General features: G+C 48.3%; 1 protein-coding gene across 2 annotated transcripts in view; it reads right to left on the bottom strand.

Annotated features, from left to right (window-relative positions):
• Positions 1 to 23,530, bottom strand: part of RCSD1 (RCSD domain containing 1) — a 71,190-nt gene extending 47,660 nt beyond the window's left edge. For both annotated transcript variants that reach the window (XM_068964470.1, XM_068964469.1), the window contains exon 1: positions 23,392 to 23,530. In XM_068964470.1, the coding sequence (XP_068820571.1) occupies positions 23,392 to 23,397 (6 nt within the window). In that variant the 5' untranslated portion in view covers positions 23,398 to 23,530. The remainder of the gene's footprint in view (positions 1 to 23,391) is intronic.
• Positions 23,531 to 25,473: the final 1,943 nt, after the last annotated feature.

Below are 25,473 nucleotides of genomic sequence, written 5' to 3' on the forward strand. Positions count from 1 at the left end.
GGTTGGGAAGATCCCCTGGAGGAGGGCATGGGAACCCCACTCCATAATCCTTGCCTGGAGAATCCCATGGACAGCGGAGCCTGGTGGGCTACAGTCCCTGGCGTCACAATGGGACATGACTAAAGCAATTTAGGACAGATGGACAGATGTAACAAGATCTTGAAAATTCTTAATTCTATTTTTAGCACATATGCTGAGGAAATAAGAAATTTGCAGCTTATACAAAATCATCTACAGCATTGCTTTTCACATGAGGTGAAAACGTAAAAATCATCTGAATATTACAGTTCAGAGAATAGTTGGAGAAAATGATAGACTATAAAGGCAATAAAACAATGTTCCTGTTAAAAATTACAAATATTCAACCTTTCTAATACATGCGGATGTGCATGGAACACAAAAAGAAAAAGAACTGAGACATTCACAGTGTTTTGTACAAAAATGAGAGTCATACAAATATACTTTGACAAAAACTGGCAGTGAATTTGGAAAGATGGGGCAAAAAACCCTGTTCATCAGCTCTGAATTTGGTGACAGTTTTTGTCATTAGAAAGCGTGTGCTCCCAGCTGGGGTAGCAACTGGTCAGTCTCTTTTTATGGAGGGCAGGCCTGGTTCCAGTCTGACAACTGCTTGTATCTTTAGCTAGGCCTCTTGGCTGAAAATACACTCCAGAATCTGGTCACGGTGAGGTTTCAACTTTAAAGGGGTTTCAACTAAAAGGAACATGGTTCCTTTTCAACTCATATCCTCTCCTGTCCAGATGATAAGGGGGGGAAATCACTGCCCCCACGAGGAATGGACAGTGAAGAGAGATAGCAGCAGGGCTGGGGGAAAACTCCTCCCAGGACGTGATAGCAGGGCAGCAGCCTCCCGTGGGAAAGGGCGCTGGTGACAAACTCTCCAGGGGAGAGAGGAGACTTCTGAGGCCCACCCCTCAGGCAGGGGCGGAGCTGCGGGCAGAGGCAGCCCCCAGGAAAACTGGGAGAGTGCCTGTCCGAAGCGCAGCCTCTTCCTGCTGGCCCAGTGATCTCGGAATAGAAGGGTGACAGGGAGTTGGTGGGTCAGGACGGACAAGGGGCCCCGCCATGCCTCAGCCCTTCGCCTTGGCTGGGCAGCCCTGGCCCCCTAAATGGACTAGTGGCTGGAGAGTAAAAGCTCCAGGATGACAAGACTACCCAGAGGAGAACGGGAAGAGCAGGCAAGTTCGGGGCAGAGCCCTAAAGACTGAGAGTACCAAAGGCAGCTCAGAATGGCCGGAAAACTCAAGTGTGGAGTCCATCGCATTGTGCTCTGTGTTGGCAGGAGAGGTGATATGAGTTTATCTACCCAGAAGGTGACCGAAGCTGTGCCTGGGCTCAAGGCAAAGCGGAAGAGTAGGAGAGCCAGGCAGCAACACTGGTGTGCAGACAGTAAGGTGCCTCTTCCTAGGAGTGGCCCCAGGGCAGGAGTGCGGGAAGCGGCCAGGCAGGGAGCAAAAGGCTGGGTCTTCGGAGACTTCAAGTTCCATTTCCTTCCCTGTGGCTTCGTGACCTCTACTGCAATTTTTTCCATCCTCACCCACAGCTGGAAGTGAGGCTTTAGGTCTGGGAATGTTGTTATATATTGGATTGTATCCCTCAAATTTATATGTTGATATCCTAGTCCCTAGTACCTCAGGATGAGATTGTACTCTAGAACTATGAGAAAATAAATTTCTGGGTTTAAGCCGCCCAGTCTGTTGTGCATTGTTCAGGCAGCCCTAGCAAGTGAGTACAGGCCGCGCCCCATTCCTCCCCAGCCCGTCATACTGTATATAGTCGTGCTCACAGCTGGCAAGGCAAAGGCACCTCAACTCCTTCCCTACTCTATCAAAACTGCTCAACTTCACATAAGCAGAGTGACTGGCTGGGGTGGATTCTGGCCCTCTCCCCTCTATGCTCTGTTAACTGGTGCCTTTGCTTCTAAATTTCAAAATGCTTCACTGGACCAGGGGAGTCCCTGTAGCTCCTGAACGTTGCCCCTACTGTGGCTGGAACAGAGCTCTTAGATGGTGGGCCAAGGCGGTGGTCCTCCCGGCATGGACAGCAGGTCTTTCCTTAGGACGCAGGGCCTCCTGGCAGGTTCCTGGGGTGTCAGGCCAGGGACGGACCCACACACTAGAGTCAGGAAGTCCCGCCCACCCCACTGGTTTCCTCTTTGTAGCTTGAAATGCAACCTCTGCCTCTGAACAGAGTGATCTGGGCAGGGCCCAGCCTGGCCTTTCTGTAACAGCTGCACTGAGCTTCAAAGAAAAACCACAGGAGAGGCGGAAGCAGAGGCCTAAGCAGAAGCACACGCCCACTGACCTCCCACCCCTACCCTGCCTCATACACTCCAGAGAGCAGGCTTCTCTTTGAGGCACCAAGTTATTTACAGATATTTCCCTGTGTTTTTCAAAACACAGCGGTGACAACACCTCGCATCTGTCCCATCCTTTATACCTCTTCTAAGTCCTTGACAATGAACACATTAACTCATTTAATCCTCCCAATAAGCCAGGCATGCAATAAGCCGGAGTGATCATCCTGGTGAGGGCCCCAGGTCTTCTACCAATGAGTCAAGACCCCACAGCAATTTCCACAGCAACAGAATTTGGTGCAGACCCCTGAACTCTGGTACCACCATGCCTGGCTCCTTCCAGCTAGACTGTAAGACTCAGCTGGTTCACATCAAGCACACGCACACACAGTGCACCTGCACGGGCCCTGGGGACCGCGCCGCCTCTTCCCTTCGTCTTCAGTTAGGACTCAGATGGAAAATTCTCAGCCTGTGAGGAAGGGTCACCCCTCAAGCTCCTCTTTCCCCCTTTGCCTCCATGGTCCTTTCCAAAGCCTACCTTGCCTGGTTGTTAGTCCAGATAACTAAATAGCCCCCGAAAGGTCTCCACGTCATGCTCTCTCCAAACCTTTCCCTGGGGACCATAGCCACAGAGAACTTTTTAAAATGTAAATCTGATCACCTAACTCCCTGTCCTCCACTGCATGGGGACTAAACCATGGGGCAACACAAAGTGTGGCTTTTGAGAGCTTGAACGTTCCCTGTAGTCTCAGCAGCCATGCCAAATACATGCCCAGTTTAAGTTAAGTGCGCCTGCCCTACAGATACAGCTTCAAAGCTGGCCCCTTAAGCCCTCCCTTTACAACGGCACTGTGCCCCCAGAGGCTCTGCGTGGAGATCCTGGTGCTTCCTGGATCAAGCCCTGGGGAGTCTTGGGCGGCGCCCACTAAGCCCAACTGCACTCCACGTTCTCCCCTCCCTCTTCAGCACGCCCTCCAGCTGCCACATCCTTCTCTCTCTTCAGCTCTCCAGCTCTTCCTCATCCTTCCAACCATGCTCAGGCATCACTTCCTTTGGGAAGTCTTTCCATCCCCTGAATCATACCCAGATCTATCTGCTGAGCACAGATTTATCAGCATACTTGACCAAAACAAATTGTAATCATCTGTTCTTCTGACTTCCTTACTAGACTGCAAGCTCTCTGAGGGAAGTATCCCAGTTTTATTCCCCTTTGAGTCCAGAATTCCCAGCATAGAGCCTGACACAGTGGGCACGCAGGAAATCTTTATTAAGCAAGGGAGTGAGTGGCGATTACTTCTTCCTAACCCAGACCATCCTTGCCCATGATGGCAAGGGATTTCCTAGGAGCAAGCCCAATCATTGCTTCCTAGAGGCCAGCTCAAACAGGCTATTCTGCCTCCATCCTTGATCTGTTGGTGAAGTTCTGAGTGTCCCCTGGCTCACTCTGCCCTGCCCCCCTCTTGCTGGTATGTAATTTCCCCCTATCTGCAGCTGCTCCAGTAGGAAGTCCAAGTGGTTGCTTCATTTCCCATGGTGTCCACACCCCTTTCCTGCCCTCCCCTCCTCCCTGCTAGCAGGGGCGGCGGGACCCACAAGAGTACAGTGGGAAGATGGGGCTCTGGACTGAACCAGACTCCACGGGGCATTGTCACCTCACGCTTCCTTCCTGGCACACCTCACTTAGCCTGCAATTTATATACTACGTACAGTGAGCCTTTGCAGAAGGAAGGCCGCCCAGGGCTAATTTGGTAGCATTTATCAAGAACCATAAAAACATTCATATCCTTTGGCCTAATCATTTCACTCCTGGGAATTGCTTCCAGAGAAATAATCCAAGAGAAGAAAAAAAGATACATGTACTGTTTATAGCCATGTTATTTACAATAAGGAGAAAAGGAAAGCAAATGCCACGTCCCAAAATAGAAAACCGATTAAACAAATGAGAGCACATTTGTGTAACAGAATATCATGCGGACATTTTTAGTGAAAATGTGACTATACAGAAAAAGGAAACAACGTTAGGTAAAAAGATAGAGTACAGAGTTGCACAGACACCGATTACAATTTTTTAAGATTTACATATATGGCTAGAAATAATTCAGACATACAATTGGAAGCAGTTATATAAAGTGAGATTGTCTTTTCCTCCCAGTTTTTTTTTTTTTAATGATAAAGGGGGTAAAATTGAGGATGAGAAGGGAGCAAGAACAAAACATAGTTGTGTTAGAAGGAAAGTTTTAATAATTTTACCTTAAAATGTTTAATATTAGCTTAAAAATAAATAGTTTTAAAACTAAAGAGAAACCCGTGAACACCAAGACCTAGGATTTTCTAAAAAAGACTTTTGTTGTTGTCGATTGTGGCTTTATCATCGTTTTTAAAATAATAATAAGAACAGGCTTCTTTCAGACCTTTCCAGCATGAGGCTGTGGATGGGTCTATAAGTTTTCTGATGTGCAGCCTGTAACCTGATTACCACTAAGAGCACTTAGAAGACCTTCACCTAATGGATTGATAATTCTGCTCCCTCTCCCTCCTTTCTCTGTGCCTCAGGCACCACATCTGCACCTCCAGGTAACAGCCTGAAAGCACTGAGGCCCATTCCCTCAAGGCCTCTGCTCCTGGCCTGAGAGAGAGTTAGGGGAAAGGAGATGGGACCACACAGAGTCCCGGGAGGACACCTGGGCAGGATAAAAAAGTTTAAGTCCTATATTTGTGGGATACAGACATGAAGCCTGGGATTAAGTCTTTTCTTTAAAAAAGAAAAAAGGACTAGGTTACGGGAAGCTTGTGATCCTCTAAAACTTGCTGTGCACAGACCAGAAAGACAGTGTTGATAACGTGGGCTTTAACCCTTTGCACATGAACTGCCCCAAGTGTGAAGGACACCCACTGCGTTGTCCTTGGCCTGCTCCTCACTTTACAGTAGCCTCTCACTGTGCCGGCTGCAGAGACCAATCTGTGCAGAAGACCGCTGAAGCTGTCTCAGGCCTCTGCCTCTCCACGCGCCAGTTCTGAATTTCCAATTTGGAATGTCCTGCCAAGACATCAACCTAAACACAGCCTCTCTCCTTCCCAAACCAGCACAATTCTTCTTCCTGAAAATGCAGTCACTCTGATCACTTTCTATCTAACTCCTACCCCTATGGCAGCCTCCTAACAAATGCCAAATATGTGAATCCTTGCTTCAGTTTATTCTGCAGTTTCTTTGCTTTTCCAGTCTCAAGGCCCTCTCTCACAGGTGTTTTAGCCTCTCAACTGGTATTCTGGCCTCTCCAGTCTCCCATCCATTCATCCTACACCCTGGGGCCAGATGAACAGACCTCCAGTGCTCCTTTGATCCCAGGAGTCCCCCACTTTTCAAAGACCTTCAATACCACTGAAGAAAGCCCACATTATCAACACTGTCTTTCTGGTCTGTGCACAGCCTGGTTTCATCCTCTCCCCACTCCCATGGGCACATACCCAGGCACATGTGTGTACACGTTTGCCCACTTGTCACTTAGGATACTCATAGCTCCCCACTCCCCCAACGTGTCACATTAGCTAACTACCACCGTTACTTCTTTCTCCTTCACTGTAGCTACCTGCTTAAAAAGAAAAGAGAGAGAGAGAATTTTCCTGGTTTTCAGTGCCCACTGTGAACCTCTCCCATGAATGCTCCTCCAGCTGCACCACCAGCTGAGCATGATCTGTCTCTGAGAAAGTCTCCCAGCCCCGTGGTCTTGTCACTTACATGACACTTCATATTGTGTACCTTGTGTTTAAATAGATATGTGTATCACTTCCCCCAAACACTACCAAACCTTTAGCATTCTGAGATATCATGTTTATGTCAGACTCCCTTTGAGGGTTCAGACAGCATCTTTCACACAGTGGTCCTGATAAATATACGTGGAGTTGACTAAACAAAGGAGTATTTCCAAGCCAGGTCTGTCCTACCCTGGTGCCTGACATTCCAAAGCTAAGCAGAGGACCTGAAGTTCATCCCTGTGTAATTTCATTATGTTGGTTTCGGCCTGGCATCCCATCCTATATAAATCATTTTGAACTTGAATATGTCATGTATCGTATTAACTATCCCAGCTGTGGTTCATCTGGCTTCTTTCTATTTTTCATTCAAGTCATTCATTAACAAAAGCGTTAAACAAGCCAGGGCCAATGACAGAGCCCAGGGGCCTGACCCTGGAGATGCCCCTTGGGAAAGACCTGGGATGCAAAGTGTACTGAGGCTCCACTACAGGTAAGGTAGTTCAACCTGCTCTGAGTCCAGGTTACAAAAAGAAAAAAAAAAAACACCCTTTGTAATACAAGTAATTATTTTGGCAGGATGAATTCAGAGAAGGTTGAGCAACCTTGACTGTTTGAGAAATCAGAATACCCTTGTTGGTATATGTTGCTTAGTTGCTAAGTCATGTCTGATTTTTTGCTACCCCATGGACTGTGGCCTGCCAGGCTCCTCTGTCCATGGGATTTCCCAGGCAAGAGTACTGGAATGGGTTGCCATTTCCTTCTCCAGGGGATCTTCCCAAACCAGCGATCAAAACTGTGACTCCCACACACTGGCAGGTGAATTCTGAACCGCTAAGCCACCAGGGAAGCCCTTGTTGGTATATGAAGGCACTCAATTCCTTCAGCCCAGCAGAAAGCTCAGGATACATGTCAGCTGAGACTGACGTTAGCTGAGAAGGGCTCTGCACAGTTACCTTGTAAGTCTCCAATCCCTGCAGGTGTCTTTGCAATCATGGCATCCCACCCTGTTCAGCCCCCTAGCAGGACCTCTCATGCAGGTGTGAAAGGTGAGGACAGGTCAGGGAAGAGGTGACTAGTGAAAGAAGGAGGAAGAGGAAGGGAAATCATACATCACTTGGACTATCTTCTTCTTTTTTCCTACCTCCTCATTTCACCTGCTATACCACAGTGAACCATAGAATACACTTGCTGTCTCCCTTTCTTTGAAATGCATTTATTGAGCTAATGATACTTTCTGCTGGCAGGCCTTGGGTGCCTGTGAGCCTGCAGCTTGGATTTGCTATTCCATGCCTAAGGCTCCCATAGGGCTGTCACCTTGGTTCTAGTCTGGACTAACGTGGGTACTGTTAAAGCACTGCTTCCAAATACCAACTGCATACAGGAGTCTGGAATGCACCACCAGGAGAGGTGGTGTGCGGTGTGCACTAACACCCCTCTACCCCCACACTCTCAGGCTGGAGAACTTCGGGGGTTCTCTTGTCCATTCAGGGTGGCAGTCAAAACCAAAAGAGGCCAATCTCTTTTAGAACGGCTGTTTATTAAAATGACAATCATTGTCCATAAAACATGTGCCAGGCACTGTTCTAAATGCTTTTCTCAAGTACAGTTGGCCCTTCAATTCCACAGTTCTGCATCGTTAGATTAAACCAACTGTGGATCAAAAATATTCAGAAAAAAACTTCAGAAAGTTCCAAAGAGCAAAATTTGAACTTGCCAAGTGTCAGCAACTATTTACACAGCTTTTACATCATATTAACTATTATAAGTAATCTAGAGATGATTTAAAGTATACAGGAGGATGTGCATAGTTACAAAGAGTCAGACACAACTGAAATGGCTGAATAATAACAACTACACCATTTTATACACGGACTTGAGCATCCACAGAATCTGAGTGGGCGGGGTGGTTCCTGGAACCAATTCCCTGTGTATACTGAGATATGATGGCATTACTTCACTTAGGCCTTGTAACAATCCAATCTAAACTAAAACGGACTGGAATGGGTGAATTTAACTCAGATGACCATTATATCTACTACCGTGACCAAGAATCCCTCAGAAGAAATGGAGTAGCCATCATGGTCAACAAAAGAGTCTGAAATACAGTACTTGGATGCAATCTCAAAAGCGACAGAATGATCTCTGTTCGTTTCCAAGGCAAACCATTCAATATCACAGTAATCCAAGTCTATGCCCCAACCAGGAATGCTGAAGAAGCTGAAGCTAAACAGTTCTATGAAGACTTACAAGACCTTCTAGAACTAACACCCAAAAAAGATGTCCTTTCATTATAGGGGACTGGAATGCGAAAGTAGGAAGTCAAGAAACACCTGGAATAACAGGCAAATTTGACCTTGACGTACAGAATGAAGCAGAACAAAGGCTATTAGAGTTTTGCCAGGAGAACACATTTGTCATAGCAAACGCCCTCTCCCAACAAGAGAAGACTCTACACATGGATATCACCAGCTGGTCAATACCGAAATCAGACTATGTTCTTTGCAGCCAAAGATGGAGAAACTCTATACAGTTGGCAAAAACAAGACCAGGAGCTGACTGTAGCTCAGATCATGAACTCCTTATTGCCAAATTCAGACTTAAATTGAAGGAAGTAGGGAAAACCACTAGACCATTCAGGTATCAGTTCAGTTCAGCTGCTCAGTCGTGTCTGACTCTTTGCGACCCCATGGACTGCAGCATGCCAGCCCTCCCTGTCCATCACCAACTCCTGGAGATTACTCAAACTGATGTCCATTGAGTTGGTGATGCCATCCAACCATCTCATCCTCTGCCGTCCCCTTCTCCTCCTGTCCTCAATCTTTCCCAGCATCAAGGTCTTTTCAAATAAGTCAGTTCTTTGCATCAGGTGGCCAAAATGTTGGAGTTTCAGCTTCAAATTCAGACTTAAATTGAAGAAAGTAGGGAAAACCACTAGACCATTCAGGTATGACCTAAATCAAATCCCTTATGATTATACAGTGGAAGTGAGAAATAGGTTCAAGGGATTAGATTTGATAGACAGAGTGCCTGATGAACTATGGATGGAGGTTCCTGACACTGGACAGGAGACAGGGATCAAGACCATCCCCAAGAAAAAGAAATGCAAAAAAGCAAAATGGCTGCCTGAGGAGGCCCTACAAATAGCTGAGAAAAGAAGAGAAGCAAAAAGCAAAGGAGAAAAGCAAAGTTATACCCATTTGAATGCAGAGATCCAAAGAACAGCAACGAGAGAAAAGAAAGCCTTCCTCAGTGATTAGTGCAAAGAAATAGAGGAAAATAATAGAATAAGAAAGACTAGAGATCTCTTCAAGAAAATTAGAGATACCAAGGGAACATTTCATGCAAAGATGGGCTCGATAAAGGACAGAAATGGTATGGACCTAACAGAAGCAGAAGATATTAAGAACAGGTGGCAAGAATACACAGAAGAACTACACAAAAAGATCTTCCTGACCCAGATAACCACAATGGTGTGATTACTCACCTAGAGCCAGACATCCTGGAATGTGAAGTCAAGTGGGCCTTAGGAAGCATCACTATGAACAAACCTAGTGGAGGTGATGGCATTCCAGTGGAGCTGTTTCAAATCCTGAAAGATGATGCTGTGAAAGTGCAGCACTCAATATGCCAGCAAATTTGGAAAACTCAGCAGTGGCCACAGGACTGGAAAAGGTCCGTTTTCATTCCAATCCCAAAGAAAGGCAATGCCAAAAATTCTCAAACTACCGCACAATTATACTCATCAAGCTAGTGAAGGAATGCTCAAAATTCTCCAAGCTCGGCTTCAACAGTACATGAACCGTGAACTTCCAGATGTTCAAGCTGGATTTAGAAAAGGAAGAGGAACCAGAGATCAAATTGCCAATATTTGTTGGGTCATCGTAAAAGAGAGTTCCAGAAAAAACATCTATTTCTGCTTTGTTGACTATGTGAAAGCCTTTGACTGTGTGGATCACAACAAACTATGGAAAATTAAAGAGATGGGAATACCAGACCACCTGACCTGCCTCCTGAGAAATCTGTATGCAGGTCAGGAAGCAACAGTTAGAACTGGGCATGGAACAACAGACTGGTTCCAAACAGGGAAAGGAGTATGTCAAGGCTGTATATTGTCACCCTGCTTTTTTAACTTCTATGCAGAGTACATCATGAGAAATGCTGGGCTGGATGAAGCACAACCGGGAAATCAAGATTGCTGGGAGAAATATCAATAACCTCAGATATGCAGAATTCACCACTCTTATGGCAGAAAGTGAAGAGGAACTAAAGAGCCTTTTGATGAAAGTGAAAGAGGAGAGTGAAAAAGTTGGCTTGAAACTTAACATTTAGAAAACTAAGATCACGGCATCCAGTCCCATCACTTCATGGCAAATAGATGGGGAAACAGCAGAAACAGTGAGAGACTTTATTTTGGGGGGTTCCACAATCACTGCAGATGGTGACTGCAGCCATGAAATTAAAAGACACTTTCTCCTTGGAAGAAAAGTTATGACCAACCTAGACAGCATATTAAAAAGCAAAGACATTACTTTGCCAACAAAGGTCAGTCTAGTCAAAGCTATGGTTTTTCAGTGGTCATGTATGGATGTGAGAGTTGGACTATAAAGAAAAACGTTTACCCATAGAAACAGGGCATATATTCACCCCCTGAATTCTCTTTCAAATCTACCTGCCCCTCTCAATCATACCTCAGAGCATGAAGAACAACTAAAATCACTAAAAACATTTTTTTATGCTTGCAAAGCAGCTTTTGTTTTAATCAGGAAGAACATCTCTCACCACAAGAGTAATATAAGTCTCGAGTGAGCCCTGAGTGAGCACAGATTAATGCTTTCTTCCTCAGCCTTCACATCTTTGTCAACCTGAAAGACACAACAGTCTAACTTCCAGACTAGCTCAAAGGTCATCTTCTCTGTGAAGTCTTCTAAGATTTCACCAGGACCTGAATGATGGTCATGAAACATGTCAAGCTCTCTCATCACTTGAGGCATGTGGGAGGACTGCACTTCCTCCTCCCTGGGCTTGAGTTGACTGTGGTTCGTCCCAGTCCTTTCAGGCCAGAGTCATGGCCAGGACAAGTCCTCCAGAACCCTTCCTCCATCTGCTGTGACAATTGACAATGTGCTTTGGTAGCTGCTCTGTCAACCAGGGTTCCCGGGGGACAACAATAACATTAAGCAGAGCCCCCAGGCATCTCTTCACAGAGTGAGAAACAGCGTTCACTCTTTTCAGCCACTAAGACTACGGAATTGTCTTACAGTGACGCTAGCTGCCTGGACTGCTATAGTCACCTGTCCTCACTAGTCCAATCAGGCCACCTTCACAGGGCCAGTCACACTGTTCTGTAATCGTTGCTTTTCTTTCACCCCAGACTGTGCAGATCTTGAGAGCAGGTACTGTGTCTTATGAACCCTCATCTGGTAACTGCTCAGTTGTGTTGTTCAGTTGCTAAGTCGTGTCCAACTCTTTTGTAACTCCATGGACTGTAGCCCTCCAGGCTTCTCCATTCATGGGATTTCCCAGGCAAGAATACTGGAGTGGGCTGCCATTTCCTTCTCCAGAGGATCTTCCTGACCCAGCGACCAAACTTTCATCTCCTTCATGGGCAGGTGGATTCTTTTTTTTATAACACTTTAATTAGTTAATTTTAGCTCATTTTATTTTTAATTTTATTTATTTATTTTTGGCTATGCTGGGTCTTTTTTAAAAATTCTATTTATTTTTAATTGAAGGATAATTGCTTTACAATATTGTGTTGGTTTCTGCCATATATTAAGATGAATCAGCCATAGGTCTACATATGTCCCCTCCCTCCCACCTACCACCCCGTCCCACCTTTCTAGGTTGTCACAGAGCCCCAGTTTGAGTCATACAGCAAACTGGCTATCTATTTTACATAAGGTAATGTACATGTTTCTATATTATTCTCTCCATTCATTCCATCCTCTCCTCCCCGCGCCCCTGGCCACCTCCGGTGTCCACAAATCTATTCTCTGTGTTTCCAAAACTGGCAGGCAGATTTTTTTACGACTGAGCCACCAGGGAAGCTTAGATGAATCAATGGGAGAATGCATGAATAAGGTATTTGATAACCAAATATCAAATGAGATCATATAAAACGTAATTTTATAATCTTGCTAGACACAATCCTCTCTGAAGGTAGAGATGATCCCAGATAATCTTAAGTAGCTCTTCTCAACCTGCTGACACCATAGTTATCCCATGGGAAAGGGACCAGAGCAGAGAGAGATGGCCCTCACGGCCCCGTGGAGAGGAGCCCCGGCATTGCAGACCCTCACGGCCCCATGGAGAGGAGACCAGCACTGCAGACCCTCACGGCCCCGTGGAGAGGAGCCCAGCACTGCAGACCCTCACGGCCCCGTGGAGAGGAGCCCAGCACTGCAGACCCTCACGGCCCCGTGGAGAGGAGCCCAGCACTGCAGACCCTCACGGCCCCATGGAGAGGAGACCAGCACTGCAGACCCTCACGGCCCCGTGGAGAGGAGCCCAGCACTGCAGACCCTCACGGCCCCGTGGAGAGGAGACCAGCACTGCAGATCCTCACAGCCCCGTGGAGAGGAGCCCAAAACTGCAGACCCTCACCGCCCCGTGGAGAGGAGCCCCGGCCCTGCAGATCCTCACGGCCCCGTGGAGAGTAGCCCCGTCCCTGCAGACCCTCACGGCCCCGTGGAGAGGAGCCCAGCACTGCAGACCCTCACGGCCCCGTGGAGAGGAGCCCAAAACTGCAGACCCTCACGGCCCCGTGGAGAGGAGCCCAAAACTGCAGAAGAGTAGCCCCATCCCTGCAGACCCTCACGGCCCCGTGGAGAGTAGCCCCGTCCCTGCAGACCCTCACAGCCCCGTGGAGAGGAGCCCCGGCACTGCAGACCCTCACGGCCCCATGGAGAGGAGCCCAGCACTGCAGACCCTCACGGCCCCGTGGAGAGGAGCCCAGCACTGCAGACCCTCACGGCCCCGTGGAGAGGAGCCCCAGCCCTGCAGACCCTCACGGCCCCGTGGAGAGGAGACCAGCACTGCAGACCCTCACGGCCCCGTGGAGAGGAGCCCAGCACTGCAGACCCTCACGGCCCCGTGGAGAGGAGACCAGCACTGCAGATCCTCACAGCCCCGTGGAGAGGAGCCCAAAACTGCAGACCCTCACGGCCCCGTGGAGAGGAGCCCCGGCCCTGCAGATCCTCACGGCCCCGTGGAGAGTAGCCCCGTCCCTGCAGACCCTCACGGCCCCGTGGAGAGGAGCCCAGCACTGCAGACCCTCACGGCCCCGTGGAGAGGAGCCCAAAACTGCAGACCCTCACGGCCCCGTGGAGAGGAGCCCAAAACTGCAGAAGAGTAGCCCCATCCCTGCAGACCCTCACGGCCCCGTGGAGAGTAGCCCCGTCCCTGCAGACCCTCACAGCCCCGTGGAGAGGAGCCCCGGCACTGCAGACCCTCACGGCCCCATGGAGAGGAGCCCAGCACTGCAGACCCTCACGGCCCCGTGGAGAGGAGCCCAGCACTGCAGACCCTCACGGCCCCGTGGAGAGGAGCCCCAGCCCTGCAGACCCTCACGGCCCCGTGGAGAGGAGACCAGCACTGCAGACCCTCACGGCCCCGTGGAGAGGAGACCAGCACTGCAGACCCTCACGGCCCCGTGGAGAGGAGCCCTGGCCCTACAGACCACCTCCCTCCTCTCCCGACTGTGGCTCTGAGCAGAGAGGGCTGTGGCTGTCCCTCATGCCAGTACAGTATATACATGTGTGTGGGCTACCCCAGAGGTAGGAAATTAGTCTCACAACAAGAATCAATAAATTGGCTGTTCACGGCAACCCACTCCAGTATGCTTGCCTGGGAAATGCCCCGGACAGAGGAGACTGGTGGGCTACAGTCCATGGGGTCATAAGAGTCGGACATGACTGAGGGACTCCACCGCCACTACTCACCCTCAGGACAGCGGGGGAGGAGCGTCACAAAAGAGCCAAGCAATAAGCGAGGACTGACCGGCCAAGCCTGAAGTCTCCTGCCCTTATAATGAAGAGCGGGCTGACTGCTGTCATGAGCTAAATGGTGTCCCCCCCTTCAAATATGATCACTTCCCCATCTCTGGAACCTGTAAATGTTACCTTATTTAGTAAAAGGGTCTTTGCAGATGTAGTTAAGGATGCTGAGATGAGGAAATCATCCTGGTTTATCAGTGTGGGTCCTAAACCCAACGATACAAGTCCTTACGAAGAGACTCACAGAGTGAAGGTAAAGGGAACGTGAGGCAAAGATTACAGCGATCACAGCCAAGAAAGCTGGCCACCACCAGAAGTTCTAGAAGATGTGGGATGGATTCTCCCCTAGAGTCTCCTGTGACACCTTGGTTTCAGACACCTGGCCTCCAGAACCGTGAGAGAATAGATTTCTGAGACCGCATTTGTAGTCATGTGTTACGGCAGTCCTAGCAAACTCAGGCATCTGCCAACTCCACTGGCTTTAGATAGCAGCCCAGAGTACTAGCATCCCTCTGAGTCTTCCATTCATTCCACATGGGCGTGGAATCACCCTTGTTCTTGTCCTCCCAAGTACTTCAATTTAGGCTTTTGTGAAGAGATTCAGGAACGACTAGGCAGCAGGGGCCAAAGACTCCTCCAGAAAGACCCTCTGAGGGCATCATAGAAAGGAGGGTCGGAGGACCACTGGAATACTCTCCCTAGTGGGGTGGCATCCTCGCAGCCTTAGTTTAAGATCTCTTGGGACTTGTTGCTTAAGATACTGATAATAATAGCTGTCCCTCTCTCTGCCCATCTCCCCTGACCCCTACCATCCCCCTATAACGGTGCTTGCCAGATAAAACCTAGAAACCAAGCACCACTGGTACAGACTTGGAAAGCCTCAAGAAGACTATACACAGACATGCGGAGGCAATAAGGTAATTATGAACTTATTTAGACACGTGGATCACACATGCCCTGTAGAAGGGAGGTTCCTGTGCTGGGACCTAGAAGATCTTCATCTAGTTCTGACTTCGCCACTCGCTGACTTTAAGTGTGACCATCAGTATAGCACGTATGTCAGGTTCCTCATTTTTTGGTCATGCCAAACATTTCATGGGATCTTAGCACCCCAACCAGAACCAGGAATTGAACCTAACCCCTCAGCAGTGAAAGCAAGGAGTCCTAATCACTGGACCACCAGGGAATCCCTCCTCACTTTTAGAATGAAGGGAATGAAAGAAACAGCTAATATTCCTTCTTGCTCCCAAAACTCTAAGCCATAAAAATGAATTTTTATTTAAACTTCCTTTGTGCCATAGATGCTGGCACTAGTTTCATTCAGAAACACAAGTGGAGCCTTTCAGAAGCCTATCAGACGTGTAAATGAGGACTCGGAGTAAATCTGTATCAGACCTTAGAGGCCCCAAGCCTTGAGCCGCTGGCCTCCCCAGTGGCCTTGAGCTGGAGGAGAACTGGACAGGTCAAGGGGTATGTGGTCTCCCTGCCACACATGCTGTGGGCACTGTGTGGGCAGCCAGAGCCTCTCTACTATAGGAGGAAGAGAACGGGCCACAGGATCCCACCGAGCAGGGTGAGTTCAAATGTTGGCACTTCTGGTAATCACCTTCCAAACCTTGGGCATACAATTTAATCATATTGAATCCCCAGCATCCTCATCTAGAAAACCGATGGAATAGGATTTTTTGAAGATTAAAAAGATAAACTTATGTAAAACATCTGTATAGAGAAGGTATTCAACAAGTGGATTACCAGGACAGCAAGCTTCAGGTTTCTCCTACACTGACATCAGTATCAGTTCAGGTCAGTCACTCAGTCGTATCCGACTCTTTGTGACCCCATGGACTGTAGCACATCAGGCTTCCCTGTGTATCACCAACTCCTGGAGCTTGCTCAAACTCATGTCCATTGAGTCAGTGATGCCATCTAACCATGTCATCCTCTGTCATCCCCTTCTCCTCCTGCCCTCAATCTTTCCCAGCATCGGGGTCTTTTCAAATGAGTCAGCTCTTTGCATCAGGTGGCCAAAGTATTGGAGTTTCAGCTTCAGCATCAGTCCTTCCAATGAATGTTCAGGACTGAATTATCAGTATGGATGCTGAGAAATGCATTTTGCACTATCCATCAAAACATATCTCGAAAGTAAGACAAGCCACGAATCTGAAGCTTGGGAATGTATTTCAGACATGGAGGTGGGGGTGGGGTGGCCCCATCAAGGTAGAAGAACTGTCCATTTGACTCATGTGCTTGGAAGAAATTATCACAGGTGAGGGTCTAGGGGTGAGGCCCCAAGGAAGCCAGAAGCCCTCTATGGCACGTTGTGAGATGTAAATTCTCTGTGACCTCTGGTGTGGATGCTTGGGTTGTGTAATACAGTCACAAGTCTTGGCGTCTTGCTTCTGTTGCACTGTTTTGCTGGACCCAGCCTGAGCTGAGGCACGTGGCTGGCTGCTGCTCCTGGGCCCACCTCGGCTTGTGCCTGTGCTGCCGTTGGACAAAGAGGAGAAATGTTGGCTTTTTGGAGCAGGCACAGGACGTGTGAACACAGTGAGAGGAATGTAGGAGTGGGGCTGCAGGTGGAGGTGTGAACTGAACGAGGAGATTTCGTGTGTGTGAATGTGGTTAATTCCCAAAGTCCTCTTTCTGTCAGACAAGGCAAGAGGGCTGTGGGGGCGGCTTTGGTTGAGCTTGACCACAGGCATTCCCTTGTGGCCTGGGGTCTATTTCAGATTGGATTTCTGCCTCAGAGCTTTTAGGTGCAGGCCCTGGGCTGAGTATGCTAATCATTGGGCTGAAACCCCCTGTTAGCTGTGCACCCCCGGGGCTGCCAGGGAGCCTGGGAAGAGCCTCACTTGTAGGGGAAATCCCCAGTAGAGGAAGCAAGTTTTCTCTAGCTCCCATTAGAGACGCTGACTTTGAATTCTCACACACCTGAGAACTTACCTTCAATCTTGTACTTTTTTTACGTTGTGTCATATGTGTATATTTTGTTTCCCCAAATAGAACAGAGGTCCTTTTATGGCAGGAACTGTAACTTTTATTTCTCTATGTCCCCCCTCTAGCTCCCCAACTTCAAATACCTTTATCTTGATTGATTCTCCAGAAACGGACTGCTTGTACCTCACACGATGTTGTTTCCAGCGTCAGTGCTTTGCCTGTCATTCCCTCTAACTAGAAGGCGCCTCCCCATTTTCTGCACTTGGTCAACTCCTACCCATCCCTCCAGACTCCACGTAGAAACCATCTCTCGCAGGAAGCCCGTCTGAATCCCAGGCTGGGTACGATGCCTCTCCTCTGTCCACGTGAATTCAAACCCCTGTTCTGCACATGCCTATAGGTGCTGGCCCTGCTCTTGGACGAGAGCTGTTCGAAGACCAGCAGGGTGAGACATTCATCTTCCTGTCTCCACCGCCTGGCAGCAGTGGGGCCTCAGTATATGTCTGTTGGACCTAATTAAAGAACTATAGTGTGTTGTATGCTATGTGTTGTATGCGATAGTGTGTTGTGTGAATTATTATCGATTATTGAAGATCGAGCTTAGGAAAGAGTTGTGATTGCTATCCCAAGGCCAGGAAGGCGGCTCTGATACAGTGCAAGCACGTTCAAAATGAAGGGCTAGGGACATCTTGGCTTAAGAGAACATCCAGCTCCAATGTCTAGAACTTAGTGCTTCCAGCCTGGGGGCCCCAACACTCCCCATTGAGTATGCGCTCTGATGGCATCTCAGGAGGCTCATTATAGATGTAAAGACCCTGAAAGCCCATCTCACCTCTCCTAGGGAGGTCCTGGGCCCCAACTGCAGAGGCCCATTCCCTCAAGATAAGATTTGACTCATGCAAGACGAATCTCATAAGCTCAGCAGTCATTTCCCACAATTCCCAGGAGACAGATATTCAGGAAACCCAAAAGGAGAAAGATGGAGAGCTCAATCCGCAAATGACCAAGGTATAAGGGAGTGTTTGACTCAGGTAGATCTACTGGGTAGATGCACTCCTCTGCGTCCCTAGAGCAATAATACCGATGCTGGTGACCAAATCTTAGTACTGTGTTAGCAGTTTCATTATATCTTCTGCACAGAGTGATTAAAAACATCTACCTGACTCTAAGGGCCAAAATGAGGTGGATATTTATTTTGTGATGAAACAAACCATTCTACCTCTTAAGGTTTAGGCTGAGAAAAAAACTAGGTGAGAGAAAAACTGCAAGCTTTCCAAAGGTTCAGTGGTGCCTGATTCCCTAGGCAGCCTCGATCTCTGTGTCTTGTTTTCTCCTTCACTATATTGCAGGTGGAGATCGTTTCATTCCGCCCAGAGCTCTGAGATGTTTAGATTCTAATGAATTAAGTCGAGGTGGTCAAGCTGATTCTGCAAACCTAAAACTATTACTTTAGGATGGCAGACTTGCCCTCAGATTTCTCTGGAACCAAAACGTTCTCTTGAGGCCTTGATAAGATTACCAGGCTGCTGAGCTTCCAGTGTTCAGATTTCCCACGGAAGCGCACTCGCCAGCTTCTGGCTGCCCTGGCTGTCAGCAGCCACACTGTGGACTGGGCTCTGAAACCTGATTCTGCTCCGGGAATGTGTGTTCACCCCCTCCTGTGAGAGCGCCTGGGCCCTTCCAGTCTGCCTGCTGGAACTTTCCCTGTCACTGTGGTCCTGGGAATGAAGTGTCTATTAAGTGGAAGCCAGTGGTACTTTGAGGGTCCCACAGAGTGGGAGCCAGACAGGAATGTGGGGGGTACTTGAGCAGGCCTGCAAGTCCACTAAGCCAAATTCCAGCTTCCAGAGGCCAAGCAATCCCTTATTATGGCCCATCAGTCAGCAGCCAACATATGGCTCAGTGAGAGGGCAGGTCCAAAACCAGCGAAGGCTGTTGGTGACACTGTGGTAGAAAATATTTAATGAAGTACGGGAATTCTCTGGTGGTCCAGTGGCTAGCACTCCAAGATTCCTGGTACAACATCCCCCCTGCCCTGCCCCAATATTAATGAAGTAAAAAGATATCATTGGAAAAAGTAGGTTACAAAATGAATATATTATATGTACCAGTATATACACATACACACTTACCTGTCATTAGTAACACTGATAACCCGTGAGGATGACAAGATAGTCTGAGAGTATTTAACTAACATTCATCACACAAGATCCAGTACATAATAAATGCTCAATAGATACTGAATAAATGGATGAATGACACTATCTGGAAAGGACTGTGGAGTTACCTCAGAGAAAAGGGCTCATTAACTGTCTCCATCTAAATCAGAAATTCACTACATGTTCAGTGGTAAAATTAAACCTTTTAAAATACTCTCAGGTTATCTGGTAGTACCTACAACTTATATTTAAGCAATTAAGAGTGCTGGTGTTGGAGAAGACTCTTGAGTCCCTTGGACCGCAAGGAGATCCAACCAGTCCATCCTGAAGGAGACCAGTCCTGGGTGTTCATTGGAAGGACTGATGCTGAAGCTGAAGCTCCAATACTTTGGCTACCTGATGCGAAGAGCTGACTCATTTGAAAAGACCCTGATGCTGGGAGGGATTGAGGGCAGGAGGAGAAGGGGATGACAGAAGATGAGATGGTTGGATGGCATCACCAACTCAGTGGACATGGGTTTGGGTAGATTCCGGGAGTTGGTGATGGACAGGGAGGCCTGGCGTGCTGCAGTTCACGGGGTTGCAAAGAGTCGGACACGACTGAGCTACTGAACTGAACTGAAGAGTACTGGTTTGATTCTGATGTACAAAGTCTCCAGCTCTTTCTTTATTATACACTTCTCCATGCTGAGTTCCTATCCAGAGTAACCTCACCTCTCATCTCTTCTAGAGAAGAATCATATTTTCATCATAAGAGGCCTGTACTTGTCATAGTAGGCTGGACATTCCTGGTTAGACAACCTAAACCAACATATCTAAACCTTGTTGTTGTTGTTATTGTTGTTTTAAACTGATTTTCTCCCATCTTCAACCATTTAGTTACTCATTCAACAAGCATTTGAGTGCCATCAGGCACTGGATATATATGGCCCCTGTCCTTGAGAAATTTTCCAGAGAGAGAACCAGGTAAGCAGACAGTTACAGGTCTGTCTAGTACTCTAATTCAGTTTGAAAAAAGTGCCCTGAGTGTGCTGTAGAGTCTGAGGGCATCTGTAGAGGCTTCCCAAGGTGGAGATATTTGAGCTGCAGACTGAGAGGGGAAGAGTTCTCTGTTTCTGTTAATTCATTTATCAAGCGAGCTCGTCTCAAGAAATCACATGATGATCTAGGCACTGTGCAAACTTCTGGCGACCTAAAGACCAGTAAGAGCGTCGCTGCCTACAGAAGGCTTATTACAGAAGTGTGGAAGCGGCACTGCCACTCCCTCGGCATCTCAGAGAGCCCTACTCACCTGTGCACCCCGGCGGGCTCAAACACAGAAGTCATTTCCGGTTCCTTATAGAACACATGGTCTTTATTCTTCCATTTTTTTCATTCTTGCTCTCTCTAAGTCAGAATATGCCTGGACTCTCAGAGTAGCTCTTGAGTCTGGTTTCCTTGTTCACTCTATACACTGGCATTTCTGCCATATCATCCCTGCTACAAGGTGGATGCCACCTTACTCAACACCACTCAGAGTTTCTTATTGTCCAAGGAGCAGAATCCAGGGCCATCCACTATCTGGCTTTGAGGGCTGCAGCTAGCCTCTGAATCAGAAAAAGGCATCCCTTTGGGGTATAGCTAGGTAAGGAGACTTTTTGCAAAGCAAAGTAACCCTTCCTTTCAGATGGCTTGAATTCCAGCTCCCACTCACCCATTTGGGCAGCATCCACTATACTCGGAGGCCCTGTGGTTTTTATCTTATTACTTTCATTTTTTTTCTTTCTCTGCTTCTTCATCTCCCTTTCCAGCCAACTGGCTTACTTTCCTGCACAAAGCTGGCATGTTCTCCGTGCACCCATTTCTTCCGGCTTCTCCTCCTCACCACCCACCTTTCTTTTAAGACTTCTTCTGAGTCTTACACAGAAATGTAAGAAATACTGAAATACTATAGAATTTAGGGTCTGCAAATGCCATACCCTAAGGCACTTTTGCATTTGAAAATTATGCGCATGACAAGATTAGTCTTATTTTCCCTATTGGATTGGGAGCTTTTAAAAGGCATCTTTTCTTGCTTACTCCAGAGGGCTTAAAGAGGGCTGAAGTAATGATTGATATTGTTGATAACAGTAAAGTAACTTAAAAAAAAAAGATTCCCCAAAGACTTCCAAAAGTTAAATGGGTTCTAGAAAATGAATGTTGAGTAACTCTTACTGGCCTGGTATAAATTACTAGTACTGGGAAGTAATGTAGCTCCATTTCTCATCAAATATAGGGGCATGTCTCAAACGTGGGTTTCACCTCTCAAAAGAGTTTTACTCTGAGATTGTTCAGAAATTCCCAAATCCCACTCCTGCATATCATGTCCCACCATGAAAAAGTTTACTTGCTGGCTAAGAAACGTCACTTCTCCAGCCTCTTGGTTTCCTCTTTACTTCCTTAGCTGTTGGAGTGCCTTTTTCAGGCATTTTGACAAGAGAACTTCAAAAGCAGTCACTGCCAACCAGCAAATCCATGCCCTGCACAGATTCAGTGTGAACTGACACGCGTCCTGACTGGCCAGCAGTGCTCCTGTCTTGGCAGAATCCCCTATCAATGACTACACGTCTGTTTATAGACTGGAGGATCTTCTCTTTTCACCACTCACTTCTCTTTTCACCCGCCGCCCCCCTCTCTCTTTTCACTTCCACACAGGAAGTTGCTCAGGCAAGTTTCAGGGCCTCTGCCACACACTGTTCCTTCCTCAACTGAAGAAGAAAGTACCTTTGGAAGGATTCCCTTGTGTCTTCTTAGAACAAATTTGGTCCTCTAACAGTAAGCAATTTGCTTCTAAGCCTAGAACTTGCTTTGCTCTTATCTCCCATCCATTTCTGCAAGAGATTAAAGAGGTCCTAAATTACACTGCACCTCTAGCCAAGGCCTGAGGCACCCTGTACTGTCAGAAGAGGAAACCAACTCTTAAAGCAACTTCTTTGGGAACCTTCTTGTTCGTATGGGCATTCCCAGAGCCATCTCCCTTCTCGTTCGGAAGCTGCAGCCAGGGAAGATTTTGTTGCTCCAGGCTATCTTTGAGTAGACTGGTGAACACACACTGCTGGGTTTCCTCTCACCCTTTCCCAACCCTAATCTGCCTGGAGTTTCCCCAGTTTACAGATGTTTCCAGAGGGCCATCTTAGCCTCTGGTGGATCCCATGGGCCCCTGCACTTTATAAAGACTCTCTGAAGGTGATCCCTGAAGAGCACTGATAGAGCTGGACACTTGACTGCCACTGCCCAGGACAGACCTACTGCCCACACAGAGAAGTCCCAGCGCTTTGCAGGCAGTGAGGATTGCTTAGAAGAGCCAACCTGAGTCCTGGTGTAGAGCAGCCAAGGGGAAGAATTAGCAGAACTGTGAACCTGGAGAGTGCTGACGACAGCACTGGCAGCAGCTGTTCAGCTTTCGAAAACGGGAATCACCTTTGCTTTTCTTCTGTTTAAAAGCAAGCCTAAATCTAGCTAAAATAGGCTTAGGGCTAAATGTCAGGTCTATTTCAAGGGGAAAATCTATGGGAGCCTCAAAATATGGAAAAGGCAGGGAGGAGGGGAATACACCAGCCACTCCTCCACTGGAGGGTGGTTCCTGGATCCCACTGGTTGGAACTGTCCCAGGAAAACCCCAGGCGGAGCAGTGGTGGGCCTCACCCTGGAGCCCCCCACAGAGATGTCGCCAGCACGCCCAGTGCATGCAGGGACATACTGGAAAGTCTCAAGTTTGTTCAGAAATAGTGCCATTTGCCCATGAGGGGAGTTTCCAGAAAGTTCTGAAAGATGTAACAGACAAAAGTGGGACTTGAGAAGCAAGAGGGCCACTGGACTTTTAAAAGCTCAATTTTCATCGAAAGGGGAAGCCCACAGAGGCTGTGCCTCGGGGTAACAGCTCTGTTTCTCTTTCAATATTCATCTCTTCAGATCCAGCGGCTTCTGATTTCTAAAGAGGTTTTGCTCACACATTTGTCCATTTACAAAGTTTACAGCACCTAACTTTTTTTTTTTTTTTTTTTTTTTTCTGAAGCATTTGAGTCCCTAAGCAAAATAGCTGAACCTCTAGAAAGGCCCCTCCCCTCTCCCTGAGGTCCTCCCGGCCGACACCCTGCCTGCCGGGTAGGGGTCCCCTAGGAAAGGCCGGGGGCTAGCCTCTGGAGTGCCGCAGCGCTGAGCCTCGCTCGTGCTCCCTGCTCGGACCCTGCTCGCGCGCCGCGGGATCCTTTACCTCCATGTCCTCCAGGTGCCGACTCAGCGCCGCCAGCGCGCGTTCGCTCTGTCCGGGGCTCTCAATGCCCGCTCAGCGCTCTGCTCCCGCCTGGACCGGGTTTGGCTCCGGCGGGCACAGCGCAAGTGACCGGCTGCGCCCCCGGCTCGCTGGCTGCAGGACTGACTGCTGGCCGCCCCAGCCCCGCGCTAGAGAACTAGGAAGGAGGAGGGGAGGGGAGGGGAGGGGAGGGGAGGGGAGGGGAGGGGAGGGGAGGGAGAGGAGGCGGGGAGGGTGGGGAGCTGGGGAAGAGGCCGGCGATCAGGGTTTAAATTTAGACACAAATCTAAACAGATACTGTCCCCTCCCGGGGCAGGACTCAAGCGAGGGAGCCACGACTCCATTAAGCTGCCCAAACATGGGGATGGGACAGTCGTGTGGCCCCTCTTTCTCGTGTAGTTCCTCCGGGACCCGGGTCTTTGCTCGGTGTCAGTCCTCAGCCTCTCCCTCCCTTAACATCTCTTCTTTCTTTTCGCTTGCCCTAAAGGTTACAGTGGTTCTTCCATTCTTTTTATCTCCCCTCTTTTCTATTTACTTCTTTTATGTACATCTCTACCCCTGTCTCTCCTCATTTAAAAAAAAATTGCATTCGCCGCATACCTGCTTTTCCCGGCGTTCCTGGGCGGAGAATGAGGACCCTCCCTGACGGATAAACCGTTCTCCCACTCCCCTCCTCCCCGCCCCTCGGAGACTGTTCAGGCGGTGCTTCAACGCTTCGTGTTGCAAACTCAAGTACCCCCCCCCCCCACCCCGCCCCATCATCTCTCTTGCTCTCCACCTCTGTCTCACATTTTCTGGAGACCTTTATCAGTCGATCCATCTCTCATCTGTATATCAGGTAGAGGAGGAGGAGAAAAGGAATCCAAGCAAAGTTTTCCAAGCTCCCTGTAGCAATCTGTCTTTTTCTCTCCCCGATTGGATTGACGTATTTGGATTTGTGGAATTTCATCTCCCACAAACTGCTTGTTGCTAAAGGGCCTTTTTGCAGTTCCTAAGTATACTCTAAGAAATAGAGCAAAGGGCAAGATCCGGAACATCCGATTCCCATAGGCTCAACATAGCAATCCTCCCCCAGGGCCATCCCAACCCCTTGAGCAGCAAAGAGGCTGAAGAAAACAAAGCTGCAAGGAAAGGACAGGGGAACTGGAGCCTGGGGCAGCTTCTCTCTCTGCTGCCAGTTTACACACTCGTCACCGGTGCTAGGTGCCCCTTCGGATCTGGACCCCTCCCAGAGAAGAAAAGGGGGAAGCCTTCAGAGACCAACGAGTGTGAAGAGGACTGGCCCACAGGGATGCCTCTGTGTCTTTCTGCAGGGTCCTTGTGCCTCACCCCACCCCAAACCCTCACCCAACTCACCCTGGGAAAGAGACAGCGGGCCAGGTAATCATGAGCACTGTGAAAAGAGATATGTGGAAAAATGGGTAAAAGAATCCAGCTGAGAGTTTGCTCACACTACAAAGAACTGCCCTAATTCCGGTCTTTATCCCAGCACTCCCTGCAGACTTTCAGCACTTAAGATTGTTGCTTTGGGTACCAGCCTTAGAAACATGGCCTCTTCCCTGTAGAATCTTCTAAGACTTGCCTTTCTGAAACACAGATAGCCCTAACGCCAGAGTGTTTTCTAGTTCATTTAACCTTTATTTCAGAATCCCAGGGACGGGGGAGCCTGATGGGCTGCCGTCTCTGGGGTCACACAGAGTCTGACATGACTGAAGCGACTTAGTAGCAGCAGCAGCAGCAGCAGCAGCAACCTTTATTTCAGAAGCAGATTGAAGGCTGAATTCCTGCCCTGCTAATTTCTAGCTGTGTTTTCTGAGACAAGTCACTTACCCAGTCTGATCCTCATTTGCCTCACCTGTACAGTTTATTAGGCACTCTGAAAAAAGTATCTACATTTTTTTTTTGAGTAGCTACTTTTATAATGCTTACCCTCATGTACAAGCTCAAATAAATAGGGACCCAATATTTCTTTTATTCCCAGGCAATCTAAGGCCCAGTGAATAGGATTCTACTCCCAATCTCTTTCCATTCCAGCCACACAGC

Source organism: Capricornis sumatraensis, chromosome 2, assembly GCF_032405125.1.
Source record: "Capricornis sumatraensis isolate serow.1 chromosome 2, serow.2, whole genome shotgun sequence".
Classification (NCBI taxonomy): Eukaryota; Metazoa; Chordata; class Mammalia; order Artiodactyla; family Bovidae; genus Capricornis; species Capricornis sumatraensis.